This window comes from Cololabis saira, chromosome 1 (assembly GCF_033807715.1).
Source record: "Cololabis saira isolate AMF1-May2022 chromosome 1, fColSai1.1, whole genome shotgun sequence".
NCBI lineage: Eukaryota > Metazoa > Chordata > Actinopteri > Beloniformes > Belonidae > Cololabis > Cololabis saira.
Genome location: NC_084587.1, coordinates 57,112,391 through 57,124,964, shown reverse-complemented (window position 1 = coordinate 57,124,964; position 12,574 = coordinate 57,112,391). Strand labels below are relative to the sequence as shown.

General features: G+C 39.6%; 1 protein-coding gene across 2 annotated transcripts in view; it reads right to left on the bottom strand.

The window, feature by feature from the left end:
* Positions 1–11,755, bottom strand: part of cpz (carboxypeptidase Z) — a 32,734-nt gene extending 20,979 nt beyond the window's left edge. For both annotated transcript variants that reach the window (XM_061728258.1, XM_061728266.1), the window contains exon 1: positions 11,519–11,755. In XM_061728258.1, the coding sequence (XP_061584242.1) occupies positions 11,519–11,624 (106 nt within the window). In that variant the 5' untranslated portion in view covers positions 11,625–11,755. The remainder of the gene's footprint in view (positions 1–11,518) is intronic.
* Positions 11,756–12,574: the final 819 nt, after the last annotated feature.

Sequence of the window (12,574 nt, the reverse complement as noted above, 5' to 3'; positions counted from 1 at the left end):
GTGAAAACAGCCAGGGGCCAGGTATGGGGGAGGCCCCTGGTGACTGCCCCGGAAAGCCTTGCATGGGGAAAGCCTGCACACATACGTTTCCGAACTTGCATACTGTACTACTAGTATGTACTGATTTTGCAAAAATGTAGTAAGTAGTATGCTGTATGTGAACAGAAGCAAAATCTGCAGCATGCGAAAAATACCCGGATGTTTTACTGATTTGGAAAAAAATCCGCAGCATGCATCAGACCAGTCTACCTCGCCTACTATATCCCAGAATGCAATTCGCCCTTGACCGGACAGGGCTTTTTTTTTTTTTTTTACAAGCTTTATTGAGAAATACAAATACAATACAAAACAGCGGCGACTGGACAGTACAATTTTGTGATGGCAGAAAGGACTAGTTGCACCGTGGAGAGGGAGAAGGAGGAATATAAATGTAAGTAACATTAATATGTAACTTTTTTAATTAAATTTAGTGTAAGGACAATGATTAAAAATTGTGACAAAGCTACGTTGCCTATTTGTAATGAATGTAGAACTTGGCATATTTGTCCTAATAACGTTAATACAAAGTGATAACGTAACGTTAAGTCAGCCAAAGTAACGTTACTGTTAACGATAGAAAGCTGTCAAGAAGAAAACAACATATAACTTAAAATCTATTTGTTGTTATTAGAAACAGAGCAGGACACCGACGCGCTGATAATCTGGCGATCCGCCGACGAAGCCTCTTCAGTGGGCGGCCAAATGCTGCCTAAAAAGGATTTAAGTTAGGTTTTTAATAGTATGTTAGGTTTTTGATAGTTATCTTAGCGTGCATGCTACGTAAATAAAAGTGATTTAAAGGAGCTTGAGGCCGGATTGTGGCAAGATTCATGAAAAAAATCTGTATACATTTTAAGTTTTCTAGTAATAATGTCAGATGAAGCGTTCCAAACCCAAAAGAATGAGCCCTCTAGTGTATCTCTCCTTTGCCTTGAACAGGCTGTGTGCTACAAAATGTGCTGCAATTCGGTCCCGAATTTCCCGCGCTGGGCTGCGGATGTGACGTCACATGACGCTGCATGCACGTTCTCCCCGTTCTCCCGTGCCGGCTTCACTGTTGGCTGCAGTACCCCCAATGGCCGTCGTGGTGAAGGGTGGCGCTAGAGAGTCTCATTTCTTAAAAGGAGCCTCAAACTCCTTAAAGTGTTATGACAACGTTATATAACGGGAGTTCATTGTATTTTCATGAAATAACTACTTTTCATTGCTGTGTTTTGATAGAGAATTTGTCCGGGAGCTGAAATAAATAGGAGATGCAGAGAGAGAGTTTGGACAAGGAGGAGAAGATGGAGAGAGAGCGACTCGACAGAGAGAAGAACTTTGTTAATAATAAAATAAAATGAAATTCAATGGACTGATATGTTCTGTGATACATTTAGTAAAATTGTGACGGCTCTGATGTACGGACAGTGCAGCAGCGCTGCTTCTGGGGCTCCAGTATCAATAATCTAATATATAATGTAAATATATATATATATATTAGGGCTGTCCAACTTAAAGTGTTAACGACGCGTTAACTTAACGTTCTCTTAACGCCGACAATTTTTTTAACGCACATTTAAAAAAAAAAAAAAAAAAAAGTCTGGTGAACTGAATGATGGAGAATGAAAAGCGACTTTTGAACAGCAAGTTCACTTTCAAAAAGATGCCAGATGGTTCGCTGGACAAGACTGAAGTTATTTACATGTACCATCGATTTGAAATGAATTACCACCGAAGTACGTTGAGTTTCAAATACCAGAGAGCGCAGCGCTGCTCCGCCCCCCCTCGTCAAAATCAGACAACGCTGGATAGCAGCTTGCAAAAAAGGACGAGTCAAATCAAATCAAACTTCATTTGTGAAGCACCTTTCTTACAAAATAAGAAATGCAACACAAAGCGCTTTACATAAAACATATAACTCAACAATGCCCCCCCGCACACACACGCGCACACACACGCGCACAGACGGGCGCACACACACTGTGATTCTCACGAGTGCACTGAGGATTCAGGTGAGGAAACGGCTGAGTTACTCCCCTTACATGTGCACTTTATTCGTTTGTAATTTATTTTTTGTATCCCCCTGTTTTGATCCCACTTGGGAGAAGGGGATATTTTTGAGCCTTTTATTTTCCTCCGTATGAGGTTAGACATAATTACATGGAAAATTTAACTGATCAATGTACTTCTTGTACAATGTTTGTGATGCATATGGTTCATTGTTTTACTTTGAGCTGCTTAAAAAAACAAGGAATCTTAAGTTAGTCTTTACAAGTGTAAAGTTGGGGACTACATTGTGTTTGTATTTATGTAGGAATGTTACATTCAGGTCAAAAGCCTTTTTTGTGGCAAGTTGAATAAACATTGGCATAAAGCAGCATATTTGCCCTTTCTCATGTTGTCAAAGGGATTAAAAAACATAAAAACCTTGAGGTAATTTAGAACAGCACAAAATGTGTGAATAAATTTGCAATTAATATGCGATTAATCGCAGTTAATTACAGAAATCATGGATTAATTGAGATTAATTGAGATTTGGATAAACTGAGCCCATAAACTGAGGTTGGGGATCTTAACGGTTACTTTTACGCCTGAAAAAATATAAAAACTTAATAAAGTGGCATATTAACAGCGCAACAGTGGAAATTAAAACACCTTAAACCGTCGTTTTGGTGCAAAATGCATTCTGGGATACACTGTAGCACACTGCTGTGTGAACGGTCTGCTGGAGCAGCGTACTGAATCCTTCATTTAGTAGGCAGTATACAGTACATACTTTGCAGTATGTAGCATGTAGTACGTTAGTATGTGAGTTGGGATACAGCCATAATGTGGGTGGGTCCCCCCTCCTGTGGGCCCACCACCTGCAGGACAATACAATATACAATATGGTGTGGTGGTCGGGGGCATGGCCTCAGCATCCTCACCCTTAGTAATGAACATTGGCTCTGGAACATGGGATATCACCTCTCTGTTAGGAAAGAAACCTGTGCTTGTGTGTGAGCTTGAAGTACCAGCTAAATATGGTCAGGCTTACCTCGACACACAGCATGGATTCAGAAACCAATCTCCTCAAGAAGGGCTAGACCTTATTTCACACAAGTTCACCGTGGAAAAAGCCATTGAGCAAGAGTGTGACTAGTTATTTTCTATGGCTGAAGGCCCATATGTGTTCTAGACACTGCAGGTGTTGGGCTACAGCCCTGTGTTGAACAACGAAAGGTTTAAGATCAAGATCAGAGCTTTTACACTAGTACCTACTCAGCGAGACTCGCCTCCACTCGCCTTGCCCTCGTTTGTTTTTAGATACCCAGATCAGAAGTAGGAGGTTGGAGTGAAGCTGCTGTGACGTATTTGATTGTGTGATCTAAACGAAGAAGACAACAACACTAAAGATGTAGAACCTGGAGGAGATGATAGATGTGCTGCTGGGTCTGTGGCTTGTGTTCCATATCAAGTTATAAAATGAGAGAGAGAGAAGCTTCAAGTGGCGACGCTTTTTTTAAAATTTTGTTTGTCTCTGCGCTGCTGAAAAGTCAGCTGGAGCCGTGAGCAGCTATGAAGTGTCAGAGCTCCTGGTGGATCTGGTTGTTCCTTATCTCCCGTCTAGATCCCTTTTTAATTCTCTCCTCAGCGCCAGCTTTATGAACATCTGCACCTCAGAGTTGGATCATGAAACAGACTTTTGCTGCCTGTTGAATAAAATGAAGAATCCATCAGAGTCTCTTTCTCTGATTTCCTCCTCCTGACTCAGACGTCTGACTCCAACCCCCCGACCAATCGGCTTACAGCTTAAGAAAACTAAAATATCCTATCCCAAAAAATTTGAATATTCTGGGAATCTTAATCTTAAACTGTAAGCCGTAATCAGCAATATTAAAATAATAAAAGGCTTGCAATATTTCAGTTGATTTGTAATGAATCCAGAATGTATGACATTTTTGTTTTTTTAATTTCATTACAGAAAATAAAGAACTTTATCACAATATTCTAATTTTCTGAGACAGTCCTGTAGTGAGGGTTTGTTTCACAGAGAAACCTGACAGAAGTATCTTCAACTGGCAAAACTCAGTCAGAATTGGGGACATGGAGTCTGAATGTTCCATGCCTTCATTGTTGACGTAACCAAACAGAGTTTGCAGCCAACTGTAGTTGTGGCTGAAAGCTTGTCAGTGCCTGTTGAGGTGACAATTCTTGAACCCAGTGTTGGACATGCCAGGTAACAAGTTTGTCAAGCTGCAGAAGGAGTCCTGTCAAGCTGGGTTAGCTTGTAGGACCATGCAAGCAGTTCTGCATGCAAGGCAATGTGTGCTTTCAGCGACAGCTGAACAGTCCAGGACAAAAACTATTGGAATGGAGGAGTTTGGCGAGGTCACCACTGCGTATAGTAACACAGACACTGTGTATAATAAAGGTGGGGTGCTGTTGACATCAGCTGGGGATGTAATTGGAAAGAAAAAAAGAATACTTCAAGGATTTTCTCAACTCTGCCAAGTCGTCTTCCACGTATTAAGTCTTGGGACTCTGGAATGGGCTTCCCAAATTCTGCAGTGGAGGTTGCTGAAAGAGTTAAAACGTTCTGTGTAAGTTCCTTAAGGGTGTCTCTGAACTGTATGGATAATGGGGGTCAGTACTCTAAGTAAGAGGGTGGTTCCCCTTTTTAAAAAGAGCAATTGGAGGGTGTGTTTCAATTACAGGGGAATCCCACTCCTTGGTCCCCCGGGTTCTAACCTGCCCCTGAGACACCGTTCTAATCCTTCACTTGGGTCTTGGAGAAAGCATTAGTTTGTCCAACCCATCCAAATGTTTTCTGTGGATTTGGGGAAGACATTGGACCATGTTGCAGGGGGGGGGGGGGCTGCGTCCCTGGCTAAGGGCCATTCAGTCCCTGTACAAACACAGGGAGAGTTTTCATGTGTGATTTGTTTCTGGTGACAGTTATACTCCATCAACTATAACCTTTAATGTACAGTGGCTGTCATGACATTTCATAACTGCTGAAGAGAGAGCCGCCGACCAGTGTACACACACACACACACTCTGCACCCTTTCCCAATCTGACCAAGACGCATGTCATCGCTGGGATGATGCAGCTCCCCCTAACAATCCTGGTTCAGACCAGGATGCAGAGCTGCAGTCTTACACGCTTCTCTGCTGCTTCTGGGGGACTACCGCCTGCCAATACAAATATAGGAATGTATTATGTAATTGAAGAATGATGATGGTGCCAAGCAAAATAGAATTGGTGTCGATTCCCCGTGCTCCAAAAGTTCACCAATTGCAGCGTAATAGAGGCCTCTATTTGTAAACTATCTAATTACCGAGATCAAGTGATATTTTCTGTTTAACAGAAAGTCGACTACAGGACGATGAATAGCCATTCATCCATCCATCCATCCATCCATCCATCCATCCATCCATCCATCCATCCATCCATCCATCCATTTTCCGCCGCTTATTTATTCTAGATTTAAAAATGACAGCACAGACTTTGCTGAATGTATACTGCTGACATGGGATTGAAATGGTGTCATTGCTTCAGTCACGCTCTTGAGAGCGTCCTATGCCTTAATTGGCCACCAGATGTCACTATTGTTACTTAGACTGAAGCCATGAAGCTTTAAATCTGTTTTGGTACAATCCGAAGGAAAGCCTGAGAGCTTCACGATGCTTCAACTGCCCATCACTACTATAACAAGGAAGAGGCTGATGACAGGAGAATGTGGCTTCAGAATGACAAAGATGTTCCTGAATTAGCGCTAATGAACCTGAATGTTGGCTGGTTTTAGTTCATTTGGATACCTTTCTGGATACATTTCCTGAGCTGTGTTGCTAACGCAGTTGGATTTTGTGTCTGGAGTAGCATCCTCCGCCTACTCTTTTTCTAATATCAGTTAAAAAACACCAACTCAAAAATGTCATATTCTGGGTCTCTGGAAAGCACCCAGAGATAATTTGTGTTGTAATAAACACTATATAAATAACATTGAACTGTACTGAATTCAAAATGCTAACTAATAAACTCCATAAATCCTCTAGAGGTGAAATGCTGATTTTCAATCCACCTAGGGCCTTAGGGTATTTGTGAAAGTCCGTCTCAGGCATATTTGATGAGTATTTTGAGTGGATAACATTCACTTCTTGTGCTTAGAAACACTGTACGATTTAGTTCACATTTTAATATAATTTGCATAGAATAAATTAATTACATACATTTCTTCATACATGTTGATGCATCTTCCTGTGAAAAACAAAATTAAAAAACAATCTTTGCATAGCCACAAAATGTGGCAGTTAAAAACAAGGATAATATACATCAAGAAACAAAAATAACAGCTGACAAATGTCGAACTGTCATGTGAACTAGGGCTGCACGATTCTGGACAAAATGAGAATCCCGATTTTTTTGCTTAGAATTGAGATCACGATTCTCTCACGATTTTTTTCCAATATAAAATTTATTGCACTTATTACTTTAACTTTGCAACAGCTGAACAAAAATATAATAACAATAAACATCTCTTGTCTTCTTTACACAAACCTTTGAATAATTTAAACAATAATAACAATTTTGAACAATATTTGTTCCTCCCTGAGTTGAACACCCTTTCAGAAAGGGGACTTGTAACAGATCCTGTAGTTCTGAGGCAACAAATTATTCCTCTGGCTGGGATGAACCCCCCATTGCCTTTTGCTGCTATTAAGAAATAAAAATACTATTAAAAAAATTATATCGATATGGAATCAGGGGTATTGCCCTCTCTTGGCTGGAAAGCTATTTAGATAAAAGAATGCAATTTGTTAGCCTAAACGGAGTCGAGTCGGAACCCTTACAAATAACTTTTGGAGTTCCTCAAGGCTCTGTACTAGGGCCAAAATTATTTATCCTATATATAAACGATATATGTAAAGCCCTACAAAAAATGCAGTGTGTCTTATTTGCAGACGACACAAGCCTGTACGTGTCTGGTACAGATCTGGAGCAGCTCCTGCATGTAGTACAGAAGGACCTCAACATAGTGAATAAATGGTTTAAAATAAATAAGCTATCATTAAATATCAGTAAAACCAAATTCATTGTTTTTGGCAACAAAATGATAAATGCTCCAATAAACCTAATTATTAATAACATAAAACTAGAACAAACAAACACTACTACATTTTTAGGAATAACTATTGATGAAAAACTCATATGGAAGCCATATATTAATACCTTAAAAAGAAAATTATCTAAAACAATAGCTATATTATATAAAATGAAAGGTATTGTAAATAAAAGATCATTACAAGTACTATACAGATCCCTACTACTCCCATACCTGACTTATTGTGTGGAAGTGTGGGGGAATACGTACAAATCAATAACTCAACCCATTTATATTTTACAAAAAAAAGCAATTAGAATTGTAAACTTGGCTGAGTATCTTGCACCAACAAACCCGCTTTTCATTCATAACAATACACTTAAATTCCAAGACATAGTCAATCTGAACACCACTGTTATAATATACAAGGCTTACAACAATTTACTTCCGGGCTGCATGCAGGAACTGTTCAAGCCAAGAGAGGGCAAACACGACCTCAGGGGAACTGCAATGTTTGACACAACAACAGTTAGAACAAACGCAAAGGGAAGATGTATTTCTGTTTTAGGAGTAAAACTGTGGAACTCATTAGAAAATGACCTTAAACTAGCAAATTCAATAAAAGCATACAAAATATTATTCAAAGCAAAGGTAATGGACACATATATAGAAACACAATAAACAAACAATGAAGAATGCACACATGCACGAGATAAAATGACAACTTACATTGGTTTTGCCGGTTTCCTTAGCATCTTTTCACTTTCTGTTTTCAGAGCTATCATTATTATTATTATCATATTATTGCTATTATTATTATCATTATTACTATTACTATTATCATCACCATCATTATTATTGTTATTATTATTATTATTACTATTATTATAACTATTATTATTATTATTATTATTATTATTACTATTATTATTATTCTGTGTAGACTTATGATACTTCATTTGTTTTTTTGTATATTTTATTCTGTTAAAAGGTGGGCAAGATAAGCTTTATGCTTCAAGCCCAGACCTTTTCGGTCAAATCACAATGTTGACCAGGGAAAAACCTGTGTTATCTTGTTTGTTGTTTTTTTCATTTTTGTTTGTGATTGACCGAAAAAAAAAAAAAAAAAAAAAAAAAAAAAAAAAAAAAAAAAAAAAAAAAAAAAAAAAGAAGCTGCCGATACAAAAGGTAAACGTTACAAAAAATATGATGGTGCCTGATAAAAGACTGGCATCAACTTTGTAACAGCTGACATTGAACATAAAAACAATAAACATAAAAAAAAAAAAAATAAATAAATAAATAAAAAATTTAAATCGTCGTCATTTGGAAATGAGATTGCGTTCAAGCATGAATCGAGATCGCGATTCTTTAACGATTAATCGTGCAGCCCTAATGTGAACATATTATTTGTGCAGTGTAGGGGACTGAACTCAATCCAACTTTATATTCATCAATGATTCTGTGAAAGGCGGCCAACACAATAGTAGACTATGGATTATTTTCAGGAACACATAAGAAATTGGAACGTAGGCAACACTGCTAAATATCCTATAAAATCCGAAACTGCTGATTAGAGGACTTACTGAATGTTGCTTCATGGGCCCAGAACAATAACTGGTAGGTGACTATGGAGCCAAATGAAGGCCATAAGTTATGCTAATTTGAAAATGAAATTGTAATTGAAAAACTAAGATTTGAACCTGAAAATTCAAGTTTGAATTATGAACTTATTATTTTAGTTTAATTTTTAATTTTTTATTTTTTTTCAGTTTCACATCTTTTTTTCAGTTTCAGATTTTTGGCCCCGATCCGGCGTAGGGGGTGTGGCATCAACTGAGAGGGGCGTGACATCAACTGAGAGGGGCGTGGCCTCAACTGAGAGGGGCGTGGTATCTTGAATGACAGCATAACAGAGAAGGCTGGGGACGTCCCTCAGTCATGTTGCCTTCAGGAAACGTAGGTTGCAGAAGTTATCAGTAGAAGTATGATTCAACACTTTATAGCATTAAAGGAGCATGAGACTCCTTTTAAGAAATGAGATTCTCTAGCGCCACCCTTCGCCACGACGGCCGTCGGGGGTACTGCAGCCAACAGCGAAGCCGGCACGGGAGAACGGGGAGAACGTGCATGCAGCGTCATGTGACGTCACATCCGCAGCCCAGCGCGGGAAATTCGGAGTCCGAATTGCAGCACATTTTGCAGCACAAAGCCTGTTCAAGGCAACGGAGAGATACACTAGAGGGCTCATTCGTTTTGGTTTGGAACGCTTCATCTGACATTATTACTAGAAAACTTAAAACGTATACTAATTTTTTTCATAAATCCTGCCTCAAGCTCCTTTAACTAGCTTTATGCTATTAGTTGTTGATATGAGTTGTTATTAGTAGTTGATGAGCTATCAGCTCATCATCAGGCTCTGCAGAAGCCTGATAATGACCCAATCAATTGAATCAGGTGTGTTGGAAGAGGGAGACATCTTGTAAAGAACCCAGTTACATTTTGGATTGCCTTTTTTATATATTGAGTGTTTAGATCTTGTTATTGAGAGCTTATTTTGAAACTTGCATGTTTTTAAGTTGGTTTCCTGCTATTTTGTGTGTTGAGTCAAATACTTTTATTTTGAAAGGGTGACGCAATAGGATGTGCGTCGCAACATAGACTTTACATAACCACCAGAGAGAGAAACGGCGCGTGTTTTCACAGTTACAAAGCAAAACCGCACATTTGTATTGTTTGTCTTTGAGACTCAATATAGTTTAGCACCCCCCGAAGAGGCATAAGGTTAGTAACTTTGGTTGTGTTTTTTGTTTATAAAATGAACACGTTTTTGGAGAAGCAAGCTTGTTGCAATTGAATGGTTTGTTTTGGTTACACTCCTCTTACTCCTTCTTGTTTCCAAACGAATTGATAATTATTATGAGCATATTCTATACAGTATGGACAAACGTGTTTCATGATAGTATATTTACATTATTAAAAAGGTTAAAAGAAGGTATTTCATTACTTGATTTAAAAACAGCTGTTATGGTAAATTTAATTCATTAAATAAGATGATGTTGTTTAATTCATGTGCCTTAATTGTTTGCCTTTAACTGCAGTAATTAATAATGGTTTTGGAATTTAAGAAATTACTGTAAAAGACTTTCAAATACTTTTTGTTTTATTATTTACCTTTGGATCCTATGTGATTGAGTGACAGTATTGCTCTTTATAAGTATGTCAAATAGCAACTGAGCTTGTGGTTTGTTTCACTTTTCCTGACAGTTCTCACGTTGGTTTATGGGTTTAAATAAATTCAATACCATCAGTCAAAGACTTGACCATCTTTCGGCGGGGACCGCTACACATCTAAAACATTCAGGACACCGGCCCTCCGTGGATTCAGTTTGACACCTGTGCAGTAAGAAGTGTAAAATTTAGAACCACTAACTAATAGCATAAAGCTAGTTAATGCGAGCCCTACAGTATGTTTACTACTACTGTCATTTCATTTTCACGCTTTTATCCAAAGCGACTTACATCTGAGACACACACTGAAGCAATTAGGGTTAAGGGCCTTGCTCAGGGGGCCCAAGGTGGTTCATCTTTTTTTTTTTGTTTAATCTCCAGCTTTCCCCACCTAAAGACGTTTTTTCCCTTTATGTACCTATTTCTTACCTGATTGCTGGGGCCCACGGCTTGTGCTGGCGGAGCAGACGCCATCGCAAACCATAATGTGGAATTGGGAAATATCAAACTTTAAAGTGCGGCTGTTGAACTGTACAGTCTGGCTCAGTTTATTGTTTTTATACTGCGATCGGTGCCAAGTACAGTCTAAAACAGCTTTTTAAACAGAAATGTGTCACTAGTGACAGTTTTTTCCACTGCCAATCACGTGAATATAGTGTAAATACAGTGTTGAATCAAACTTCTACTGATAACGTCTGCAACCAAACGTTTCCTGAAGGCAACATGACTGAGGAACGTCCCCCGCCTTCTCTGTTATGCTGTCACTCATGATGCCACGCCCCCTCTCAGTTGACGCCACGCCCCCTCTCAGTTGATGCCACGCCCCCTCTCCGTTGATGTCACGCCCCCTACGCCAGATCAAGTCTGAAACTGAAAAAAGGATGTGAAACTGAAAAAAAAAGATCTGAAACCGAAAAAAAGATGTGAAACTGAAAAAAGATTTGAACCTGAAAAAAAAAGATGTGAAACTGAAAAAAAAGATGTGAAACTGAAAAAAAAATTATATAATATAATAATAAATAAATAAGTTCATAATCAAAACTTGAATTTTCAGGTTCAAATCTTAGTTTTTCAATTACAATTTCATTTTCAAATTAGCAAAACTTCTGGGCTTGATTTGGCTCCATAAGGGACTGACATGTTGATAGAACGGGTGTTTTTGTAGTGAGGCCTGAACTTACCCGGCTTCGGGTCTCCGGGCTGCGGGTCTCCGGGCTGACGCGCCTGTTGCTGCAGCGTGGCGGCCCAGCCGCTGCTCAGCAGCAGCAGCAACACTCCCACACACATGTCGCTCCGCAGGACTGCTCACACTACTGTTACACCCCGCTGCCGGGGAAAAGATACAAGTAAAAAAATACTACACAACACGTGGCAGCCAGATGTTCATCCGTTCACCATCACATCACACTGATCCCGATGCAACACGTCAAACAGTCATGTTTAATCGATCACCGAGCAGCGCTGTCACTGTTTGCTGTCGGCCAGGCAAAAGAGTCGAACACAGAACCCATGTTCAATCATCGTGTTAACCATTTTAACTCCTTTTAAAACATGAAAACAATTAATTAATTGTGTGTCGGTGTGTGTGTGTGTGTGTGTGTGTGTGTGTGTGTGTGTGTGTGTGTGTGTGTGTGTGTGTGTGTGTGTGTGTGTGTGTGTGTGCGTGTGTGTATGCGTGTGCCTGTGTGTGCGTGTGTGTGCCTGTGTGTATGAAGTTCCATACGAGTCATAATGCGTGCGCAGCTGTCGACTGAGCGTGTCACTCGCGCGTGCTTTGACGCCTGTGCAGCAAAGCAACGGGTAACATGTAATGTAGTTTCCCCATTGATTTATAACGGTCACGCGTGATCACAGTACGCGTAGTGACTACGTGTAAAATTTACACGTTTTTTGCGAACGCACGCATGAACGCACGCATGAACGCACGCATGAAGATGATAGAACATTTTTGTGACACGTGCGTGCGTGCGTGCGTGCGTGCATTGTTACGTACGCAGACTACATCACGCGTAACGGGTAACAAGAAGCTGCGTACTACCGTTTCCGAATTCGCATACTGTACTACAAGTATACACTGATTTGGCCAAAGTGTAGTAAGTAGTATGCTGTATGTGAACAGAAGGAAATCTGCAGTGTGCGAAAAATACCCGGATGTTGTACTGATCTGGAAAGAAATCCGCAGCATGCTCAGACTAGAGTACTAGAGAGAGAGAGTGGCGACAACTCCGTTCACTGCA